At 41.4% G+C, this 25,075-nt stretch overlaps 2 protein-coding genes across 2 annotated transcripts; one reads left to right on the forward strand and one right to left on the reverse strand.

The window, feature by feature from the left end:
• The first annotated feature begins 5,627 nt into the window (after positions 1–5,627).
• On the forward strand, positions 5,628–7,585 carry LOC128317710 (GTPase IMAP family member 9-like). Its single transcript, XM_053231477.1, has one exon. The coding sequence runs from the start codon at positions 5,630–5,632 to the stop codon at positions 7,058–7,060; it is 1,431 nt and encodes a 476-aa protein (XP_053087452.1). The 5' UTR covers positions 5,628–5,629; the 3' UTR covers positions 7,061–7,585.
• A 6,965-nt stretch (positions 7,586–14,550) lies between these two features.
• ndufv1 (NADH:ubiquinone oxidoreductase core subunit V1) lies at positions 14,551–24,098 on the reverse strand. The gene is made up of 11 exons (XM_026928395.3): positions 23,962–24,098; positions 22,070–22,234; positions 21,796–21,878; positions 20,897–21,067; positions 20,564–20,747; positions 19,455–19,644; positions 18,561–18,773; positions 17,054–17,220; positions 15,707–15,788; positions 14,879–15,024; positions 14,551–14,791 (listed from the first exon to the last, which is right to left on the reverse strand). Exons 2-11 carry the CDS (start codon positions 22,226–22,228, stop codon positions 14,714–14,716), a joined length of 1,473 nt encoding a protein of 490 aa, XP_026784196.1. The 5' UTR covers positions 22,229–22,234; positions 23,962–24,098; the 3' UTR covers positions 14,551–14,713.
• Positions 24,099–25,075: the final 977 nt, after the last annotated feature.

A 25,075-nucleotide genomic window follows, 5' to 3' on the forward strand; every position in this document is an offset into this window, starting at 1 on the left:
ATAAGTCAGGATCTCTTTCGGGATCCCAACTCAGGAGATGACATGGAAGAGTGCCTCCGCAACATTACGTACGGAGATGTTGCAGAGAGGCACTGCTTCCGGGTATTGCGTTGCATAGTCCACTAGAACTAACACAAAGCGATGGCCTCATGCAGTTCGATCTAATGGCCCAAAGAGGTCCTTTCTTTTGAAGGGGACCTTGATTAATGGAAGTGGGCGCAATGGTGCTGTTGGGGTGGCTGGCAGATTCACCAGCTGACATTCGCGACATGCTGCACACCACCTGTGAACATTGCCGCGAATGCCCGGCCAATGGAAGCAGGTCATGAGCCGGTTCAGTGTTTTGTCCTGTCCTAAGTGCCCCACCGTCGGATGGTGGCCCGGACTTTACTCCCACACCTGCAGCCCCGGATCCACCGACTTGAGGGGAAAAGGAAACAGGCAGAGAGGGATGGGAGGGGAAGGGATGGGTGTGGAGCGGGTTGACCCCTGTTTCCATGGTGCAGGGATGGGGAAAGGGGGAAGAGGAGGGGAGGGATGAGAGCGAGAAGAGGGGGGTTCACCTGCCAAACAGACAGACGAGCTCGGGGAGGGACAGCGAGTGAAAACGCTGACGGCGCTGTTCAGGGTGCGGTCAACCTGTTGCAAAATCGTCTGTTTTCAGTCCGGGTACTCCGGCATGTTGGCAACCGGCAGCTGCTGGGCTGCAAGTTGGGCTTCTCCCATCTTGGCTAGGGTGACGTGGGGCATGGCCACTGGGGCCACAGCTGGAATACCCGCTTGCTGGACCAAGCCGTAGAGCACCTGCCTATCCACCACCTGGACATCGAGCAGCTCCTTGATGCACTGCTCCTGCTCGCGGCGCAGCTGGAGGAGGGCCTGATGCTGGGTCTGGTGGAGGTTGGCAAGGGTCGTAATGATCTCGGCCAGCAGTGAAGACTCCATGATGGTGTCTTTTCATCAGTTTTCCTGGGTTTCGGCACCAGCGTAACGCTTCCCAGGTTCAGGTGGGGAATGACGAAGCTGGAGGCAGGCTTGGAACAAATCAAAAAGGTGCTTTACTCTTTATCTTTTACTTTCACTTTTCAGCAGTTTTATTTTATAAATACACACACACACGGCTCTGTGCTGGTTGGCTCTCACTCGTAGTTCCTCTCAGCAGGGGATAAGAAGGCAACTGGGTGGAGGTTGGGCTTTTCTCCTGACTGCTGGGAGAGGACAACCCGTACTCCAGTCTCTGTGTTTAAAAGCTTGCTTGCTGAGACATCTCACTGCAGGCTCTTGGTCCCCTCCTTTAACAGAGCAGTCAAAGGTTCTGCGTTGCTCCTGAAGCCCCTTATGAAACGCTGGTAGAAGTTGGCAAATCCCAAGAACCATTTCTGTTCCTTGTCATTGGTGGGTACAGACCAGTTGGTTACTGCTGAGACCTTGTCCTGGTCCATAAGCACCCCCTTTGGTCCTATGATATAGGATATAGGAAGGCCACCTTTTGCACATGGAATTCATATTTGTCCCCCTTTACATAAAGCTGGTACTGTGACAGGACTCTTTTGACATGCTGGATGTGGGTGACTTTGTCGGGGGAGTAGATAAGAATATTGTCGATGTAGGTGATAACATACTTTCCCAACATTTGCTGCAGCACGTCAGTAATGAGACACTGAAACACTGCAGGTGACAAAGATAGCCCAATGATACTCAAAATGACCAGGTCGTGCTAAAGGCACTCTTCCACTCATCTCCCTCCGTGATGCACACAAGATTGTAGGCACTTCGCAGCTTGAGTTTTGTGAAAATTCTTGCCTCACGAAGTTGCTCTAGGATGGCTGGAACGGAGGCAGAGTATAGCGATATTTGACCACGACTTGGTTCAGCATCAGATAGTTGATGTATGGCTTTATTCCATTCCCTTTTTCCCCACAAAGAAGAATCCGGCGGAAACTGGTGAGGTAGAGTGGTGGATGTACCCCTGCTTAAGGGCTTGCTTGATGTATTCTTTCATAGCCTGTGCTCTTTAGCGGGGGTGTGGGATCAGCCAGCAACTCAACTGCAGAGTCATAGGGGTGATGAGGAGGAAGGCCTCTGGCCTTGGCTTTACTGAATATTTCACAATACTCTTGGTATTTTGGAGGTATGATCACAGGTGCTGTGGTGTCTGGGTTTCGATGAAGGTGGAGGCCACCAATTGTACAAAGACAATTGGCATGACTGCGTGTGGACCAGTGTGCGATTTCACGTTTCTTCCATGAGATTTGGGGGTCATGGGTTTGCATCCAGGGGAACCCCAGGACCAACAGGAACTTAGTGGTTACAGTGAACAGAAGAGAGATGTGTTCCTGGTGTAGTGCGCTGACATGGAGGATGAGGGGTTTGGTGCCTTGGGTTATTGATCCCCTTCCAATGTGTCCGCTGTCGAGGGCCTAGATCTTGAATTTGCATTGCAGTGGCAGTAAGGGTCACTGGAGTTTTTGGGCGAGGCGCCATCTGTGAAGCTCCCTGCCACACCAGAGTTGATCAGCACTAAGACAGAATAGAGATTTCCTGAGTGCATTACCTGTATAGGAATTACAAAATTGTGGCAAGAGAAGAAACTGGCAGGAGACTCACTGTGGTGGAGCAAGACTTGGAGGCCGCTTGCTCAGTCATAGACTGTGGAACTCTGCTGCCACGCTGAGACGAGCACTGTGCAATCTGATTTTGGGGAATGCCACAGTAAAAACATAACCTCTCTTTCTGACACCATTGGTGTTCCAAAGCGTCGAGCCTCATCTGGCCAAGTTGCATGAGATCTGTGGCCTGGAGTTCTGGAACGGGAGTGACGATCACCTTCTCAGCTCAGCAGTTCTTGATCAGAGTGTCATGTTGGTTGGACATGTCGATTAAGGTGTTGAGGGTGACCTGGTCGTCATGACAGGCCAGTTCACTGAGCTGGTCATCATTTAGCCCCTGGCAATAGACCTTGAGAACTGTCTCGTTCTGGCCACTACCCATCACCAAAGCGCGGAATCAAGAGCACACTCAGCAGCAATCTGATTACCTTGCTTGATGGCTATGAGTTCCTCACCAGTCTCTTTGTCCTCAGATGAATGGTCAAAGACTTCCTTGAAATGCTGTAAGAAGCAATCAGAGGAGACAGAGTGCTCTCCCTCTTGGTTCTACATCTTGGCTCCAAATTCTAGCGTGGTTCCAAATCCAGGCTGACAAACTGAGTGACCCTGGTGCTGTCCGGGATCCTATTTTGACCAGCAAAGTAAGCACGCACTGCAGCATGAAACTCTTGCAGCCAGCGGAGTCACGGGCATACTTCTCTGGGTGAGCAATGAGCGGTGTAGCAGACAGAGAAGCAGCTGGAGGTAGAATTGGTGTAGCTGGTGTGGCGGCTCTGAGCTGTGCTAGCTGTTTGGTCAACATGTTGATCTGCTGCTGCTGCGCTCCTATGAAGTGGCCCTGTGCTGCTAGCACTGGGTGCCACTCGTTGCTTCCTGCTGCATCCATGGAGTCGCAAAGTATTCTGTCAGGAAACAGTTGAGGATGCAAGTGCAGGTACTCAGTGGTTTTATTAATTGTGGCAAACAGGACAAAGACATAATCCAAAAACGTGATCAAAAAACAAAAAAAAGGGTCAAGTGATGTGCAAACAGCATAAACAAAGGCAGGGAAGAGCAAACATATGAAGAACAGGAACTAGATCAAACCAAGTAAACAAACAATAAATCAAGGCTTGGTATCGACTGGCACAATGACACAGTGCATATACTTCACAATGAGTGTGAGAACTGATAGTCTATTTATACTGTAAGTGTTGAGTGAAGGTGATTGAGTCCAGGTGTGTGTAATCTAGTGAGTGTGAACATGAAAGAGTCTGGGAGTCTGGACCCCTTTCGGCTGTTCACCAGCTACTGTGAAGAGGCCAGTGTGGCGGCCTCCCCTCAAACTCCAGCCAGAGGCCAACATGGCAGTCTCACCTCCAGAGCTCCAGCCTGAGACCAACGAGGTGGTCTCCCCTGCAGAGCTGCAGCCAGAGGCCAATGTGGCGGCCTCACCTCCAGAGCTCCAGCCTGAGACTAACAAGGTGGTCTCACCTTCCGAGTTCCAGCCAGAGGCCAATGTGGTGGCCTCACCTCGTGAGCTCCAGGTGGTCTCCCCTGCTAAGCTCCAGGAGAGGAAAAGGAGGAAGCTGATGGTGCGGCCTCCCATGGCATGCTCCTGCCAGAGGCAGACGGCACTGTCTCCCAAGTTCTGTTCATGCCAGAGCCTGTGGTGCAGCCTCCCACAATGTGCTAATGCCTGAGACCAATGCGCTTAAGCAGTTAGCGCGTTGCTTCTGGGGTGACAGGACTTACTTACTTTACTTTTACTTTTGGTTTCTGTCCTGTCACCACCCCTGTATTGTTATTGGATGTTTCCTCTCAGGTGTCATGATCAATCTCACCTGCTCCCTATTTACCCTTGATTAGTTTGTATACTTATACCCCACATGTGTCTTTGTGCTTCGCGCAGTATCGTTCAGTATTTCGCCTCCTGACTTTCGACCTACCCAGCTGTTATGCCTGTTTGCAGATCGCCTGACCCGGTGCTTGTTTTTCACTTTGTGTTTGGTCTTCATTTTTGGATTTGTCTGCCTGCCTCTCAATAAACGCTTACTGCAGTTGCATCCATCTCCACTCGCATTATGTGACAGTTAACATATAACTAACCTGGAGTAAATATATTACACTGAAAAAAGCTGGATATAACTGCTTCTCCGCATCTCAAAACATTTTGATTGTGGAAACAGTATTTCCTGTTTATATCTGATCATGTGTGATTGGATGGTGAAATCCATCACTCTGTGTGACTAAGTTTTCATGTATGATCACATGTGCTACTATTTATGGCATAACTTAAGTGTCTGTTGTGCAACCAAAATTCTGACTCTTCTTGACTTTACACTCTGACTTGCAATGAAGCAATCTGGTTCAAACTGCCCCGCAATTCATTCCAAAAACACAGCAGACCCAGGATAAATTGTGCTCTTATTACTGATGTCACCCATTGAAGGCAGTATAAACAGATGTTTTACACAGTAGAACCAAAAAACAGTTTCAGGTTTCTGACACCTGCACACACATGCACACACTTGGCTAAAATACTGCTAAAAGAGTGTAAGAGATATATTAAACATGTGTTAAATACACACAAGCATCAGAAAGCATAAAATTCCTTAAAAACTTTCGTAAACTTTGGTAATGACACAAAAGCTGCTTCCATGCCGCATTAATTTAGAGTAAACAGGTTATTGTTCTTTTCTCAGTGCATGGAAACAAGTTTAAATTCTTGTCCATATTGGAATCACACACACATAAACACACACACAGTAAATATAAAATTGATTAAAATTATTTGATTGGCATATCTTTAACAGGGCACTAACTCTACTCATCATCTGAAACACTGCCAGTAAATCAGACTTAACAGGGCAGGGTTTAGCTATAGATTCATATGGGTGGGTATTAATACATAAAAATGCATTTCCTGAGAAGAATTGATGTGTTTATAAATATCTTTTTAACACCAAAGGTGAACAGAAATGTAAGGACATATTGAACTGTGCAATATTGTTCTTTTTTATCCACTTTCAGCTGCAGAAATGGGATTCCCTCGGACAACACCACCAGATCCTAAAAAAGATTCTCTTCACAGGAGAATCATACTGGTGGGTAAGACTGGTGTTGGGAAGAGCACTACAGGAAACGCCATCCTGGGAGAGAAGAGATTCAAATCTGAGCTCAGTTCATCCTCTATAACATCAGAGAGTGAATTGCATCAGGCAATGGTTTCAGGGAGGAATATATCTGTTATCGACACACCAGGGTTATTCGACACAAGACTATGCTCTGAGAAGTTAGGTATGGAGATAGGAAGGAGTTTTTATCTGTCCAGTCCAGGACCCCACGCTTTCCTTTATGTCCAGCCTGCTACCATCAGATTCACTGAACAGGAGGAAAATGTTTTTCAAAAATTAGAGCTGATTTTTGGAAGAGAGATGAAAAAATACACAATATTTCTCTTCACCCATGGAGACTTGTTAGAGAAGAAGTCTGTAGATATGTTGATTCAGGAGAACAGATCTCTCAGTAAACTAGTTGATGAGTGTGGAGGTGGATATCACATCTTCAACAATAAACAACTGAGAAACAGAGAGCAGGTCAGTAAGCTACTGGAGAGGATAGACAGAATGGTGGAGGAAAATGGAGGAACCTGCTACTCCAATCAGATATATGAGGAAGCAGTGAGAGACAGGCAAGAGGAGAAGGAGAAAAGGATGAGGGAGGAAACAGAGAAACTCAAGCAAGAGGAGGAGGACAGGAGGATGAGAGAGGAAAGGGAGAGACTCAAGAGAGAGGAGCATATGAGGAGGAGGAGGAGGAGGAGGAGCATGAGGGAGGAAATGGACAATCCCAGGAGAGAAGAGGATGAATGGAGCAGGACGAGCGAGGAAATAAAGAGATTAGCACAAGCGCTGAAGGAGGAGAGAAGGATGAGGGAGGAAACAGAAAGACTCAGGAGAGAGGAGGAGAGGAAAAGAAAGGAAGAAACAGAGAGACTCAGGAGAGAGGAGGATGTGTGGAGCAGGACGAGCGAGGAAATAAAGAGATTAGCGCAAGCGCTGAAGGAGGAGAGAAGGATGAGGGAGGAGGAGAGGAAAAGGAGGGAGAAAACAGAGAGACTCAGGAGAGAGGAGGAGGAGGGAGGAAACAGAAAGACTCAGGTGAGAGGAGGAGAAAAAACAGACAGTTTCAGAAGAGAGGAGACAAAAGGGAAAGACAAGGAGGATTTTGAAGCATTTTGCAGAAGAAACAAGAAGTTTTTGCATATTGCTAGCGGTGTTGCAGGTGGAGATGCATCTGTAGTTGGATGTGTAGTTGGAGCTATAGTGGGTGTTGTTTCTGCCGGTGTTATTGGTGCAGGTGTTGGTGCAGGCATTGGTGCAGGCATTGGTGGTAGTGTAGGCACTGCTCTTGGGGCTACTGGTACTTTTATCATGGGTTTATTTAAATCTAAAAATAAAGGTAATTAAAAAAAGGCAGAGCACAGAGAGAAAATGTGCAACAGACAATGATGGTGGAGGATTGGGTACACCTGATTTTGAGTTCTTGTTTTTGAGCTTCTTGCTTAGTCTCTAACTGGGGATCTTGCTATGGTCAAGAGAGGGGCAATTTCAAAATCAGGACTAAACTCGACAAATCACGATGGCATGTATTTGGGTATATTTTCAGTGGGTGTATTCATAATGTACTAAATACAGCTAACTATTCTGCTTCACCTAAAAATAGCTGGTGTAGGCGAATCATGTTGGCTCATGGTGTATTTCATGCTTATTCAGTCTACATTGATTGTTTGAAATTTAGACCAGTAAAGAGGTAATAATATGATACTACTAGTAGTTGTATTAAATTTTCTATGAGGTGAGACGCATACAACAAATACAGGCATGTAATAAATGTTTAATGAATGCTAGAACAGTGTGAAATAAACAAATAGAACTAAGAACTATGAATTTTTGATACATTTTTCTTCTCATTCTTTTGGGCCATGTCCCTGTAAGACTATGTATATAATTATATTATCTTAGTCCGCTACTCTCCTATGACCAAGGAAGAAAATGGGTGCAGCTGCAGATTAAATGTGTGTTTGAACTTTATTACTTAATTACTTTATTACTTAATATCTGTATTATAAACAATTTTCTAAAAGAAGATGTTTGATCTATCTAAATTTTAATCTTTTTCATTTTGAACTGCAATTGAGCTCTGATACCAATGCTGTTGGTGCAGTTTTGAGGATATCAAGTAAAAGAAGCTGTTCCTGAGAGCCCAGGTACACAGGCACCTGAAGAGCTGGCTTTTGTGGATTCTGTCCACCCACTATGAAGGCTCATTAACACTCAGTATCCTCTATGGTCAGAAAAAAGTGCAAAAGATCCACGACCTAACAACTGAGCTACCACTGCTAAGCAGAAGTGTCCATAGTTGACACTGTTTACTTATTTGTGGTGTAGTGTTAATGACAAAACTTTAATTTTAATTGCAAACAGTATACCAATAAATGCTGCTGGGTCCCCTAGGCTATAAAGTCTACTAGCTTCTCCTCTGCTGTCTGGTCAATCAAGACTTGCATATAAGGCAAGACTTCTGTAGGGATTATCCTAGATACTGTAAAAAGAGCCTGAAGGGTGTCTTCCAATAATCCAAAAGCCTCATCACACTTGCAGAGAGGTCGTATCCCTTTATCTGAGACTGTTCCATCAGGAAAAACAACCACCACTGGTGGATTAATGGTACATCATTCTAAAAGACATAAGGGACATGGATTAATCAAGCAAATGTGATAGGGACAGGGACAAATATTGTTAACAATAAGACATAATACTACATAATCTCTGTGAAGGTAAATTGACTTTTATTTACAGAGGCAAAGGGTATACTGTGACATACAAATATATCATAAAGTTACATTATGTAACACTGAAAAATAAAAGGTTTTAGACCAAACAGATGCTTACCATGAGCATGAGGACATCAAAGTAGTTTCCAGTAGTTTGTTGAGGAAACTTCTGGAATAAAAACAACCCACAATACTGAACATAACCTTGTGAAAGAAATGTGTTACACAGATACAATCAACTCTGATGTATACATAACCTCTTAAACTTCCAGGATCCGCTGACAGGTCCAAACTTGTATTCTTCACTCAAACTGTAAACCTTTCCTATTAGTTTCACGGTGGGTACTAAATAAGTAGTTACTAAATAATATGACTATAGATAAACAACTGAATAAAATACTGTGAATTAAAGGGGTTAATAAAGAGACTAGAATTATTGTTAGGTAGTAAATTATAAATGAGACAAGAGAAATGTAGTTAAAAGTTCCAACCCTTGTGGCCATTAGGCCAAATTTCCCAACAGCCTCCTTTAAAAAAAACTGGACCAAGTGTATTACATACCTCAGTCAGAAAAGAATACTATTAAAACCAAAGACTTATATAAAAGGTTTTGCCAGTCCATGGTTTTGGGTCAAGGTGGCATGCAATTTGTTTGACCAAAAAATGTAAAACACAAACTTATATTTCTACTGTGAAAAAAATTATTATACAAACTATAGAACATGGCTCCTATTAAAACATGTAGCCATAGAATTAGAAAGGCAAACAATGAGAGGACAATTAAAAATTCTCTATAAGCCACAGAACAAGGCCAACATCTTTTTTGTATCTCTTGACCAAACTATAGTTTTTGTAGTTTTCATCTCCAAATTGGTCAGAGAAAAATGATATCTGTGCTACCAACAAAACCAGCAATGTGCATGTTACAAAATGACCAGATAACTGACTTGGTTCTATCAAAAATCTCAAAACCACTTAGTTTTTATTTTAAGATAAAACCAGTTCACATATATGCATGCAACATTTGTGAGATGTGCTTTGGAAATCGTCTGATTATAAGACATAATATAGAAGGAAAATGAACTCAAAATATACACAAACTGCCAGAGCCTTGCTGAGTTTATATAAAATAAATTACAAGTATAAATGATATATATTGCAGTCATTGAGACAGCAATAAACTCCTATTTATACCAGCATATTCTTAAGACAAAAGTGAGGCCATCTGCCCAGCAGCATAAGCTGGGCTGAAATTGGGTCATGCAACAGGACAATGATCCCAAGCACACCAGAAAATCAACATCTGAATGGCTAAAGAAGACAAAAATAAACAGCACATTCTGCACTTTTAGTGACCACAGACCACAGCCCCTCCCTCTTTTTTTATTGCTTCACAAAACCAAGGTTCATTCATTCAATTCACAGACCACCCTGCTCAGATGCTCTCGGACCTGAAAATGCTATCAAAATTTCTATTTCACTATTTCTATATAGTTATGTAATAATTTATGCCATGTTAATGTGAGCTAATGTTTGACAGGTATGCACAAAAGGGCTAAATATCCAATGTCCAATGCTGCTTGGTGGCCTCGAGTCTTTGGCTAGGTAGAAGTGGTGGGTCAAGAAAGCGTGCATGGGGTGGCATCCTGTCGTCCTGTTTTCATGTCTGTTGTGATCATGTCAGCTCCTTTATAACCAATTTTTTTTTCTAATTTCACTCCAGAATTCAATCCAGTTCACTGTATTGGACTGGAAAGTGGTGCATATCAGGTTCCTGTGTCTGCTGTACTAGTTCTGGGAATCGACTCATGAATAATGGACTCTTGTTTATTTATGGATAGCTGGCAGAATAGTTATCTATGTGGAGTAATGATACATGGCAAAGCCTATTTAAATGTGGCAGCTGCCACCCTGTGACCACACTGCACACAATGTATCTTGCTAACATTGTATAGTTATATGGCATTAGCTAGCTATTATCTAGTAACAATTGGTTTCAATTCAATTCAATTTTATTTGTATAGCACTTTTAACAGTGCTATGGAAAAAAATAATTTTTAGTTTAAATTAGTCCCTAATGAGCAAGCCAGAGTTGATGGTGGCAAGAAACAACTCCCTGAGCCATCATGAGGAAGAAACCTTGAGAGAAAGCAGACTCAAAAGGGAACCCGTCCTCTTCTGGGTAACACCAGATAGTGTGATTAAAAAATCATTCTGCTTCTATAACTGTATATTACAGAGTCAAGGAGTGATGTGTGTGTTAGAATTAACTTGAGTATGAGTTTTAAGTTTAAGTTTCTTGTGTCAACCTGAAGGTATCAACTGTTCAATGATTGAGACTGAAGTGTAAACTGTTCTTAGCAATTACTGTCTAAAGGCTATCCAAGAAAGAACATCCACAGTCATATTTAGGGTGTCTGTGTGTTACCATCCACAGTAAACCCATGGTGATCTGTAGGCTATCCATGCTGTGCCATCTTCAGCAGCTGTGAGTGATTTTCTGGCGTGCAAGGCTCCAAGCAGAAGTGGGTCCCTCCTGATGGATCAGGGAGGTCTGGAGGGCAGAAGTAACCAGGATCACTGGTATCTCAGGAGTAACATGTAACAGAGAGAGAGAGAGAGAGAGAGAGAGAAATAACACAGATTATTAGGTATGCTCTTGTACTGTAATGGTTTAAGATGATGTACAAGATGCAAGCAGGAACTCCATCAAGACTAACTATGACAGCATAACTAAAAGGGAGAGCCAGAAGGTAACACAGACATGAGGGCTCCCTGGGACAGAATACGGCCAGGGTTACGGCCAGCATCAACAAACCTGAATGAATGTGTGAGAAATAGGCGTAGGGGGGTTAAAATCTATTTGTAAATAGCTTTATTCTTAGGTTTATGGGCCTAGAGTGTTTTGGTAAACTGGGATGTTTGGATCCTGGTGACACCCCCCTACCCTAAACCATCAGCTTTGTCATTATAGGGTATGGAGTGTAGATTGATGTGGAAAAAGACTGCAGCATAAAATGTGGAAAAAAATGAAAGGGTCTGAATACTTTCTGAATGCACTGTACATTCTGCTTCACACATGGCATATACAGTAAACATTATGTTGTGTATTATCATTCAGCACTGTGCTGGCAGGAGTTAGATAAAACTGGAAGTACTTCCTTGTCTATGTTTTTAAAGACAGGAAACATTAGGGCTGCAATACACACACAGACACACACACGCACACAGACACACACACAATAAAATACAGTTTGAAAGAAACCAACACATCCAAAGCCTTTGCAATATAACAAGCACTGTTTAATCAACATCTGGAGACCATGCAGTCAGGCTCAAAAAAGACAGGGACATGGGCCACTGCTGATCAGAATACCAGGAAAGGTTCTCGTCACCACACATGATATCATTATAACCACAGAGAGAATGAAGGACCCGCCTTGCACATTTTTGGTCCCAACATCCACCCAATCATCAGTATACATCTTTTATTGACTCAATATTAGCCACCCCTCCCTTTGTTTCTTGCTGTCATCAGATAGTTAATTAATATTTCATTCATTCTGTCCAAAAGTGTCTAGTAGGGGCTCCTACTTTTCCAATATTTTATAATAAGTAAATAAGTTTGGAAAACAAGTTTGGAAAATAAAAAATTCTAGATCTACTAAATTGTAAAATATACATAACTGCAGACTAAAGTACATTTTACCCTTACATATGCTGGACCTCTTCCCAGAATGTCATGCTTACGTCGGAGCAGCTACACTGGATTTTATGAATTTTATCTTTTCTTGTCATGAATTTATTTTGTATTGATCTTCATTAATAGTAATTCTATTAGTACAACAGACATTTCCTCGTATTTATGTTAGCATTATTAATAAAATCTTTATTCCATTTATTATGTAATTTTATAGTGTATTGTTTTTTACGCTTCAGTTAAAACACATGATTTCCACACTATATGACCAAAAGTATATGAATACCTGAGTATTGAACATCCCATTCCAAAACCACGGGCATTAATATTGAGTTGTTCGTCCTTTTCTGTTATAATAAGCTCCACTCTTCTGGGAAGGCTTTCCACTAGATGTTGGAGCGTGGCTGTGGGGATTTGTGTTCATTCAGCTACAAGAGCGTTAGTGAGATCAGGCGCTGATGTTGGGATGACGAGGAGGTCTGGGGTTCAGTCGGTGTTCCAGTCAGGGGCGTTTCCTCCGAGGAGGCAAGGGAGGCAGTGTCTCCTCAAAAAATTAGATGAGAAAATAATCGATATTGCAAAAATAAAACGACGCAAATATTACTAAAAAAGTATAAAAGTCACTCGTTTTCATGAAGTAACAGCGACACCTGCAGGTAAAGTAACAGTGGAGGCTTGCCTCCCCTCAGCCCATGGACTTATAACAGAGACCCCATAACGCACCATGGGTTTAGTGGTTATTAGTTTAGCGCTATAATTGGATGTGATCGGCCTGAAAACGTGATGACTAGTGAGCATTCAGCTTGATGAAATGAAACATATATCTTTGTGTCTGTGTTTGTGTTTACAGAGCTTTTATGACGATGACCCGAAAATAAGTTGACTATTAAAAAGCACAGCTGAACATCAGTTCACAAATAAAAAAATGTTAGTAACACTTTACAATGTGTCATTTGTTAACATTAGTTAATGTGTTAACTAACATGAACAAACAATGAACATTTATTACAGTATTTATTCATCTTTGTTAATGTTAGTTGTTCATTGTTAGTTCATGTTAGTTCACAGTGCATTAACTAATGTTAACAAACACATTTGATTTTAATAATGCATTAGTAAATGTTGAAAATAATATTAAATCAGATTAATACATGCTGTAGAAGTATTGTTCATTCTTAGTTCATGCTAACTAAAGTAGTTAACTAATGTTAACTAATGAATCCTTATTGTAAAGTGTTTCCAAAATATTGTTCAAATTGTTACTGCAATAATTGTTACTTTAGTTATTATTTTTGGAATAAATGTAAAAATGCTTAAAAATACTATGAAATGTATAATTCATATTAAAAATATTAAATAAAATAGAAAAAATAATAATTAAATACAAAATAGAATTATATTTGTTCTCTCTTTTTTATGTAATATTTATATATATATATATACTGCCTCCTCATTTTAAAACACGACCGCACACCACTGGTTCCAGTTCATCCAGTTCAGTGGGGTTGAGGTCAGGGCTCTGTGCAGGACACTCGAGTTCTTCCACTCCAACCTTCACACACCATGTCTTCATGGAGCTCGCTTTGTGCACAGGAGCATTGTCATGCTGGAACAGGTTTGAGCCTCTTAGTTCCAGTGAAGGGAAATTGTAATGCTACAGCAAACAGAGACATTCTATACAATTGTGTGCTTCCACCATTGTTGCACTACATATGGGCATGATGGTCAGGTGTCCATATACTTTTGGACATATAGTGTATATGAACATGCATTCCATTTATTTATTTATTTATTTATTTATTTATTTATTTATTTAACTAACTCCATGGGTTTGGGTTCTACTGTTAACAAAATGAGATGTTTTATATTTTTAACAAACGTTCCCAAAGTTTTAAATTAAAAATGTTCTATGAAATCAATGTGAAAATGTACAGGGTTTCCATTAAAAACTTTTTCTTAAATGTTAGATTAAACAATACACTTAAAGATTAAAAAAAGCAGAGGAATATGAGTGCGCCTGGAAATTGTCATGGACTTAAGGAAGGATAAGGAGTGTTGGTAGGAAAGTGTTAATTTATATCAGGTATTTAAGTCAACACTGTTTTCACTGCATAGAGACTGACTGGAAAATGGCTTCATTCTACTCTCATTCCTATTTAGCAAAGAATCTAGTTTTGAATTATGCAGAATGTGAATTCTTCATAATAATCTACAGCACCTGTGTGTTGTGACGGAGGAAGGATGGAGTGCATTATTATAACTTTAAATGTGACTACCACTGATCTGTGCACACTAGATACACACACACACTATATATTTATATATAGATAGATAGATAGATAGATAGATACGTATAGATAAAGCGCCGCAGTAAATAAGAGCATTATAATAAACAGTTATGACACATTTCCATGTACAACAGCTCAATCTAATAATTCACAGAACTTTATTAGTTATTTTTAGACTGGAAGCAAATGCATTACAAGTTGGATGGTGATGACAGTCCAGATATAAGTGTCAGACAGCACTTTTATTCTTAAATAATAATGTATATTAGGATAAAAGGGGAAAGAGGAGATGCTGAAACTAAGCCCGAGCTTGCTGTTTCTGCTGGAACTCTGAGATCCTGCTCTCCATGATGGGACGGAAGTGACGGATCAAACCCTGAACAAAAATCATTTAATAAAATATTTTAAAGCACAATCAATATAAGTAGTATTGTTTATGTTTAGGTGTGAAAGTGTTATGTACCTGAACAGGCCATGCAGCTCCATCACCCAGAGCACAAATGGTGTGACCCTCAATCTGTTTGCTGAGCTCCCAGATCATATCAATCTCTGCTGCCCGTGCGTCTCCCTTAACGAAGCGCCACATCATCTTATTCATCCAATCCACTCCTGGAAAAAAAAAAGTATAATTACAATATATTAATATTTAAATAAGCTCTGAAAGACTGAAAAAAGCATTCCCTCTACTGTTCCCTCCTCGACAATATTCAAAGTATTACATTCTATGAAATGCTCAGATCTTGTTGATCATATTGACTTCTGTCACGGTGCTGTTGAATTCTCAAATCAGAAGGTGTGGATTAATTTTCTATAACAGCCCGACTCATACAGTAGTTCCGACAATAACATAAATGACCAGTTTGATGAGATTCCTGGTAACATGACAACCTGCATTTTTGTCTTATTTCATTTCAAGAGAAAGAAAAAAAAAAGAGAGGCTGGTGAGAGACAACTGTTTAACACAGGAACTAACTTGTCTTATGGATGTTCCACAACATTAATTGTAACTACAAATGGTTAAAAATCATGACAGGTCAGTTATTAATACATTACAGATTGTAATTTTTGGCAAATCACTGTGGTGTAAGAGGAATAAAACACCTAGGGGATGTGCTGTTATAGCAACATAATCCACTTTGGGGTGCTAACAGAAACGTCGCTTCGTATTAGGCCATACCACACTGCCCTGGCGTTGATTACTTTCCTATAACAGCATGCCCAGTCGTGTTTTATTCATTACATAGAATCACACTGACCAAGAAACCAACCCCACTGATGTGCAGTTCCTTACCTTCCCTGCAGGGGGTGCACTGGCCACAGCTTTCATGCTTATAGAATTCGATCAGCCGTGCAATAGCTCTGATTACATCCGTCTGTAATGAAACAAGGTTAAATTTCTGTACTCTTTCTGATCACATGACTTTGTTTCAGCATCCTACAAGGCACAAGCTTGCACATTGTTCTGTTCCAACACTGTTAAGAGACAATTTTTGTAGATAGAAACTTCAGGGACACTTTATTAGCACTGTAGGAATAGTTACTGACTGTAGACCATCTGTTGACTATTTACACAATTTATTAGCTCTTCTCTATGGTACATGCACTCGGTAAAAGGGCCATGTTGCAGGCAGGGATGGATTATGAGACAATGGACCCCTGGGCAAGAATGTACAAAAGGCCCCCTTGAAACTCCGGCCCCAAACTCTACATTTCACACTAATTAGAATTCTCACTGTCACAAGGACAAATACAAAATAAAATCACGACTGCGTGATCATTTTAAGGCGCAATCTACCATCAAACAACCTCACCATATTAAAACGTTGCCATAAATTACCTTTATAACAATTCTACTGAAAATGATTAAAATATCATGTCAGTAATAGGGGAAAATTATGCATTGGTATTTTATAAATCCTGATCTAAATTTATTTTCCTCTTACTGTACAGTAGTAAACTTCCATTTGTACATTGTAGCTATCTGGCTAGTAGCTTTCAGATATGTATATTCGGGGGAAAATCCATGATGCTGACTAATTAATTCAGTTTTTCATCACAGCACCTGGTAGTCAATAAAAAAGAAGGAATTCATTCATTAAAAAAAAACTGTAATCAGTATAATAACAGTTATCATCTATTAGTGCATATATTAAATAGATTCTGTTAGCTCTTCTTTATCCTACAAAGCAAGCTCTGGCTTTTGACTCCTTGGATCCTCGTGCCCGGTAAGCCCGTTCAGTAATCCATCCTTGATTGCCAGTGTGCTGCTTTCAAAAACCACCCTGAAGTAGTTACCTCAGAAGAATTCTACTGCAAACATTTAATAAAGACATGACTCAATGCCTTCATCCTCAGAATAAAACCTTATTACGCAGCACTTTTTTTTTTTTTTTTTAAACGTTTGCACATACCCTGTGTGTACCGAATAACGTTTAGGTGCTTATGTGTACGATGCGTTTGCAATGAGTGCTTACATTTCAAGTGTTGCTGCTTTTGTTCTTGACCTCCCTCATAGTTCATCAGAATCAGTGGTCAGGATAATAAACCATACAAATCCAATTTTAAGTTCATACAGGCTTAAAGCTACATCTACAATCTGCTGAATACTGCAGCATGAAGTTACAGACCAACCACCCACCGATTTGTCCATGACGATGAGTGCTGCAGTACCCAGGCCGGTTTGAGCCTGTATGAGGCCGTCAAAGTCCATGGGAACATCCTCACACACATGTTTAGGAATGAGTGGTGTTGACGACCCACCGGGAATCACGCACAAGAGGTTATCCCAGCCTCCACGGACACCACCTGCAGCAGAGGTTAAGGTTACAACTCAACTGCACCTTTTCAGCAATGCCAAAGCCGAGGACAGAAATGTTTTATTGAGATCGCTAACGTTGGGTTACTGGTGCTATCTAGATCAAGCGTCTGAAAAATGGAGTCACTGAGAGCAATCACACGATATAACAGATCAGGTTTGGAGATCAGGAGTGGTCTCTTCCCCAGCAAGGCTTTAATTACTGTAAAGCCCCTGAGAACATGATTTCAACCGTTTAAAAATACTGAGATGCTAAAGATCTGTCATTTAGTAAGCATATACCAATGGAGGATTCAAGAAATATTTATATTACATCACTCATCCTCAGTAACCACGTTTACTGGTCAGGGTTGCTGTGGATCCGCTGATCCCAGGAATACCAGGCATGAGCTGGGAATACACCCTGGAAGGGATGCCACACCATCGCAGGGCACCATGGACACACTCACACACTCACTCACTCACACACTCACACACTCACTCACACACTCACTCACACACTCACTCACACACTCACTCACACACTCACTCACACACTCACTCACACACTCACTCTCTCACTCACTCACTCACTCACTCACTCACTCACTCTCACACTCACTCACTCTCACACTCACTCACTCTCTCACTCACTCTCACACTCACTCACTCTCACACTCACTCTCACACTCACTCACTCTCACACTCACTCTCACACTCACTCACTCTCACACTCACTCTCACACTCACTCACTCTCACACTCACTCTCACACTCACTCACTCACTCACACTCACACACACTCACACACACACACACACACACACACACTCACACACTCACACACTCACACACTCACTCACTCTCACACTCACTCTCACACTCACTCACTCTCACACTCACTCACTCTCACACTCACTCACTCTCACACTCACTCACTCTCACACTCACTCACTCACTCACACTCACTCACACACTCACACTCACACTCACACTCACACTCACACACACACACTCACACACACACACACACACACACACACACACACACACACACACTCACACTCACACTCACACTCACACTCACACTCACTCACACACACACTCACACACACACTCACACACACACTCACACACACACTCACTCACACTCACTCACACACGGGTAATTTAGCATCTCTAATCCACCTACCTGCATGTTTTTTAGAGGTTGGAGGAAACTGGAGAACCCACAGAGACCTGGGAAGAACATGTGGAACTCTGCACAGACACTAACCCCAGTGCACATTACAGTACAAGGGGTCTGTTAGGAGTCTGTCATACTTAATCAGAGTGCAAAAGATGTAGCATACCTGCATGCCTCTCAATCAGCTCTTTCATCGGAACAGACATCTCCTCCTCCACGGTGCAGGGGTTATTCACATGACCGGAGATGTTGAAGAGCTTTGTGCCGGAGTTCCTCTCTCTGCCGAAACTGGCAAACCATGAGCCACCGCGACGGCAGATAGTTGGGGCTACAGACACCGTTTCTACATTCGCAACAGTTGTTGGGCAACCAAACACTCCTGCAAGAAGACAGTTAACAAATATCAAGTTTCCACACTACACATTCCACACTGATCTACACCATTGTTTTTAATGTTATTCCATCCTCCATGCATATGCAAAGTCAGTTCCTGTTGGCTTTGTATTTGTCTTGCTCTCCTGTGTGCTGCTCTACTCCACCTGCTAGCTACACTTACTGTCCTAAAATCCTGTGTGCGGAAGCAGGGCTTAACCTTATCTCTCAGTCTGGTGCTGATGTACATGAGTAAGCATAATCTCTGGATGTGTTCTGGATATAGCACAGGAAAGACATGCTGCTATAATAGATCCTACAAAAGCTGTTACATACAAATTGGACGATCTAAATACGTAATACAGGAAACGTATCAATTTAAAAATTCAAAATGACGTCTCCAGTATTCAGAGCAAGAAGTAAATACTTCTCGTGATAGTGAACTTGGGACACAAACTGTACAACTGTACTCAAGTAAATGTTTTTTTTGTTGTTGTTTTTTTTTTTAAATAAATAAATTAGTCTGTCGGTTTTGGTTTGTTGTGTGACAGAATGTCTCTCCCTCTCTGCAGAATCACAGAGTTAGTAATGTTACTAACTTCTAAGCTACTGTTATAAAAGCGGCCAAATGGAGGTGATGATCAATGAGAGTGAGTTAAATTCACAATATATCAGAATTCATTCTTACCCACGTCAGCAGGAAAAGGCGGCTTCAGACGGGGCTTCCCCTGTTTACCCTCAATGGACTCGATCAGAGCTGTTTCCTCTCCGCAGATGTAAGCCCCAGCACCGCGCATCACAAACACGTCAAAGTCGTAGCCAGAGCCGCAGGCGTTCTTTCCAATCAGCCCTGCTCCATACGCCTCGTTAATGGCAACCTGGGCAGAAAGAGATGAACACAAACATTTCTTTAAACAGTCTCTTTAATATTTCAAACTACGTTCTCCAAACACCATGAACACTCTCCGAAACCGACAGTTGTGCTGGATTGATCTTATAAGGTATCATGAGCAGCAGATACATGCAACATGAGAGAGATTTGTAAAACAAGGGAAAAATGAGATTGTTTTAAATATAGGGCATGTATCAGAAATTGAAATGTACAGAATTGCGACCACGACAAACTATTTATAAACCCTGTGGCAGTGAGGGCGTGGTCAAGGGCAGGCTGTGAATGAAGGGAGGAGGCTTATAAATGAGCACTGCTACCTGATCATGGCAGATTTATACTCTGTGTGTCTACTGAAAAGCCAGAACGAGGACGCTGGCACTGAGCTATCTAAGAAAGCGTCCTGTGCTGAGCCTGTGTGTGTGTGTTTAAGCTGAGGGTGCTTTTCCTGTTTTTCATTTGGAGGATAGTGCTGTGCAGAAAGCATGGAGGAAAGGACAATAAAATCAGCTCCATGCTTTCACACTCCTGCCTTTCGTCTCCTCAATTAATCCCTCCAACCCTCCAGGGTATCACCTACTTAGGAACCAGTAATTTATCAGACAATGTCAGTGCAGTGTAAGCATACCCATCCTGCTTTAATAATAATAATATTTTGATCTTAAATAAATGGATTTCTTTTACTAAGGCAGTCATTGAAAACGCAGTTTGCTTTCAAGCAGTTTGGCTAAACCCCAAATAGCTCCTATTCACTGTAATTTAAAAATGTGGAAATATTACAGGTCATAAATGACTCAACAGATCAAGTGACACAAAGTTAGAAGACCAAAAAGTACAACAAGAAATCTTAATGGATTTTGAACTCTTTTCTATTCAACTGCACATCACATGCCTGTTAAGGATCTCACCTGGAGATTGGACGACTCGTTGTAAAACTCTCCACGGATATAGATATAAGCAGCGCGCGCTCCCATGGCCCTACCCGCAACCAGGCAGCCCTCCACCAGCTTGTGTGGGTCATGGCGCATGATCTCTCGGTCTTTGCAGGTGCCGGGTTCTCCCTCATCAGCATTCACCACCAGGTACTTAGGCCTGAGGAGAGAAGAGAATAAGAGAATAAAGATCAGCGTGCTCTGATCTAGGCAGCTGTGAAGTGTCGAGGTACTAGGAAAGCTCATACAGGGCTTCATGAAAAACAGCGTGAATCATTCAGTGTTTCGGTTAAATAACGTGCAGCCAACCTGCCATCGCTGGGCTTGTTCATGAAGCTCCACTTCATCCCTGTGGGGAAGCCAGCTCCTCCTCTCCCACGCAGACCCGACACTTTGATCTCGTTGAGGATCCAGTCCACTCCCTTCTCCAAGATCTCTTTGGTCTTGTACCAGTCACCACGACTTAATGCACCTTTCAGCCTATAAACGGAGGCAAAACCTTAGCAAATCTTTTCATCTTTCAGATTAATAGGGAATCTCAGTGTCCAGTCTTACACCATACATACACTTCTCCCTGTAATATTTAGATTAGAGGTGATAAACATGACAAAAATATCATATCACGAGTCTCAGTTGCAGTAATGTTGCATTTAAAAAAAAAAAAAAAAAAAAAAAAAAAAAAACTGTTCATGTAGGCGTTATTGTCTTTCCTCTCATTACAGACAGCTTCGATGATTTATATGATATTCATGTCTACAAATTTAAAAGTAATTTATGTTTTATAAGATGGTTTCAGAAGATATATATAATATCTACAAAAATAAATGTATGTAATTTTTTCATATTTAAAAAAATTAAATAATTTTTTTATTTACAAATAAAAAAAAAACACCAAAAAGGAAAACAAAATTAAAAACATGTAAATTTTACATTGTACAATTTAAAATAAATTTAAATAATTTTTTATATCAAATAAGTTGCATCAAGTCAGTTTGTAATTTAATTTATTTAAAAAAATAAAGAAAGACATCACATTATCCATGATATCTCCCAAAAATATATCGTGACATAATTTATCACAATATCAAACTTACATCTTTATATCACATCCATACTTTTACACTTAGAACTAAGAAAATTATCTTTTACGTGTACTATGAATACAGAAGAAGAAATTCTCCCCAAAAAAGGCCAAAAGTCTGCAGTACCTCCAGTCATGTCGCCCGTAAAGGTTGGTGAAAATTCTGTCCTGGTCAGCCAAAGGTCCAAACTTTGTTTTCTTGACGTTTTCCTGAGTGAATACCAAACCAAAATGTGAGTACAATGCACTGGTGCTTTAAAACACACAACTTCTCCGTTCAAGTCTATATAGCTGTGTGCTGTGTGCTGTGTACTGTGTACACATTTATAGGATTAATGAATTTGAAATGATTTAAATAAGCTAAAAACATCCACAAAAGGGTTTTAGAAGAGAAGGAATACCTGCTGGGCCGTGCTGTTGTAGCGCACTAATGCCACGTGGCTTCCTCTGCTGATTGAAGTGGAGATCGTGGGAGCGCGAGATGCAAAAGTGTTGGGCAGATGCAACACCCCTGAGCTGAGCGTGCGACTCAGTCCAGGACAGCCGAGACAAGCCAGCATCCTTTCCTGTTGGAAACATTCGTAACATGGGCTCTCTGATGTCTCTTACAAACAATGTGCATATGAAGTAAATTTCATCATTAATTGCTTTGTCTGAACCGCGTTTGCAAACGATTGCCAAGCCGACACCAACTAATGCACCCCGTGCCATCTGAATGTCAGGAAGTCAAGCATTGTTTCTCTGAACAGTGGACATGGCTGCTAACAAGGTTTGAACATTTCAGCTTCTTGAACTAAACCTAAATTCCTACAATTTGTCCAGGATTCTATACATGACAGTCTGTCCACTACAGCAACATCAAGTACTGGCCACGTCAAAGTGTAACAGAAATCCTTGTTAAAACACAATATTACCAGCATTCGTTAAAGTGACAGGAAAGACGAGAGGCAAATTCCTAACATATACCAAGCCGGAGACAAGATCGGCTCCAGGCTCCCCGTGTAGGATAAGCAGCAGTATGGAAAATGGATGGATATTAAAAGGAGAGTAAGGTTTCAGTGGTTTGATGATGGTTTAAAATGATGATTACTGGACACTGAGGTTAAAGTTCAGAGTAGCTTCACTGAAACGAGCTGTATACACATAATATAGCCAAAAGTATGTGCACCCCTGACCATCACATTCATATTTGCTTACTGAACATCCCATTCCAGATTTATTCTCCTTTTCTGTTATAATGAGCTCCACTCTTCTGGGAAGCTTTCCACTAGATTTTGGAGCGTGGCTGTGGGGATTTGTGTTCATTCGGCTACAAGAGCATTAGTGAGGAGGCGCTGATGTTGGGATGTCGAGGAGGTCTGGGGTTCAGTCGGTGTTCCAGTTCATCCCAAAGGTGTTCAGTGGGGTTGAGGTCATGGCTCTGTGCAGGACACTCAAGTTCTTCCACTCCAACCTTCACACACCATGTCTTCATGGAGCTCGCTTTGCGCACAGGGGCATTGTCGTGCTGGAACAGGTTTGGGCCTCTTAGTTCCAGTGAAGGGAAATTGTAATACTACAGCATCCAAAGACATTCTAGATAAGTGTGTGCTTTATACTTTGTGGTAACAGTTTGGAGAAGAACCTCATATGGGTGTGATGGTCAGGGGTGCACATACTTTTGCTACACAATGCAATGTTTATGGTAATGTCTTACAGTGTCATAAACTGATGAACATGTAAATGCTGTATATCTTATTGTATCACTGCTTTATAACCAACAGCATCCTGAATAATTAATTAGTTAGTTAGTTAGTTAGATAACGTTAGTATCAACCAATCTTACATAAATCTCGCCATTTTTTTAGCTAGCTAAAAAACTAATCACAGCACAGCTAGCTCCAAACTCTACACCAATAATGTGTCACAGCTCAGAAACTGTTAAACAAACAGTCTATCATTTTTAAGCCTAATTTACGAGCTAAACGTTACTTAACCACTGAACTGAGGTTGAATCCAAAATGCCACCTTCCTCCCTATACAAGTGCACTACACAGGGTATGACATAAGCGCCTCTGCACCCTACCTAGTGCACTACACAGAGCCACTAGGGAGTGATTTGTACTGCAGCCCGACACTATGGACACTTCTCGCGGTGACCTCCACAATCTCTACAATAACAGGCTCGGCATTTAATCTGTCTGGCTAGTTACACACTGTGCATTCACTGTTAGAGTTTCAGGACAGCAGTGTCACGTAACAGCTATTTCTACAATCGTTAAAATGAATAAAAGAACTCAGAGCACCTATTTACCTTCGTGTATGCTCCCCGGATCTCAGCTTAGTGAAACTGTTGAGCGGAAAACATTAGCGAGCGGACCCGGAAATACTTCTTCTTCTTCTGCTTCTTCTGATGCTGCTGCGGAAAGCAAGTGAGCGCATACCGCCACCTACTGGAACCTATAATGTGGGAATTTGAGAAGTGGAAGAAAAACATAGATGCCTCCATGTTCCTCTTTTGTTAGCAAGTTTTACTGTGATGAGTGATGTATATTTTTCTCCTCAAAACAATGACCTGTATAGTCAGAGTTATAGATTTAAAAAGCAAGTGCTTGTATACACAGTATAAATCATTTAAAAGTAAGAAGTGCTGCTTTGTTTACTGTTCATACTGCGAGCAGCCATGTTGATTTGACGTCACTTGCTGAACTCTGAGAAGGCTACCCTGAGTTTCAGAGTATGATGCTGCGCCTCAATTCGCGATCTAAATAGTACCCGAGATTAGAATTATCGCGTCCCAAATCGTTGTATGTTGAAATGAGGATCCCAAAGGTTCCCGGATGGTCGACTATTTCCGGTAGATTTTTGAACTGTGCATGTGTCAACACTTTTTCAGCTAATATTATCCTTTATATTATTTACACCTTAGAGAGGTGTAAATGAAACGTGGAAAAATAAATCAAGGGAATGGTCAATTAAATGATATAAATGATATAAGGAATAATGAATGAAGAAAAGCTGAAATGAGGTTCAACGAGGAGGTTGTTCACGGTGACAGCGTGCGTAACTAGGCAACAACGTTCTCTTCCTTTATATGACGTGTTAGTTCGTATGTCCCAGTACTCGCATACTCTTTTGCTACACACTCAAAAGTATGTACTTTTTCTTCACATAAAGAGTACATACTTTTACTGCATAGTATAAGTAGATGAATTGAGATGTAGGGTCAGTGTATGAATTCATACTGTATTGTTTGGTTTTTTCCTGGTTGGAGATCTCTAGTCGAATGCAGCATTAATGCTGCCTTCAAGTGCTGTCAGAAATATCGTAATTACGAGGTTAACGCACGTGAACACCACCATAATGTTGTAAAACACACTCGCGTTGTCAAACAGACAAACTTCTGTTTGAGACGTTTTCTACAAACT

This window comes from Pangasianodon hypophthalmus, chromosome 29 (assembly GCF_027358585.1).
Source record: "Pangasianodon hypophthalmus isolate fPanHyp1 chromosome 29, fPanHyp1.pri, whole genome shotgun sequence".
Taxonomy (NCBI): domain Eukaryota; kingdom Metazoa; phylum Chordata; class Actinopteri; order Siluriformes; family Pangasiidae; genus Pangasianodon; species Pangasianodon hypophthalmus.

Excerpts from the sequence above, each read along its gene's own strand:
- LOC128317710 (XM_053231477.1), top strand. The coding sequence starts at position 5,630 with ATGGGATTCCCTCGGACAACACCACCAGATCCTAAAAAAGATTCTCTT.
- ndufv1 (XM_026928395.3), bottom strand. The coding sequence starts at position 22,228 with ATGCTGGCTTGTCTCGGCTGTCCTGGACTGAGTCGCACGCTCAGCTCA. Across the intron at positions 20,748-20,896 it reads AACAAGCCCAGCGATGGCAG|GCCTAAGTACCTGGTGGTGA; the intron begins GTTGGCTGCACG and ends TTCTCTCCTCAG. Across the intron at positions 17,221-18,560 it reads GCTGATTGAGAGGCATGCAG|GTGGTGTCCGTGGAGGCTGG; the intron begins GTATGCTACATC and ends CCTCTGCTGCAG.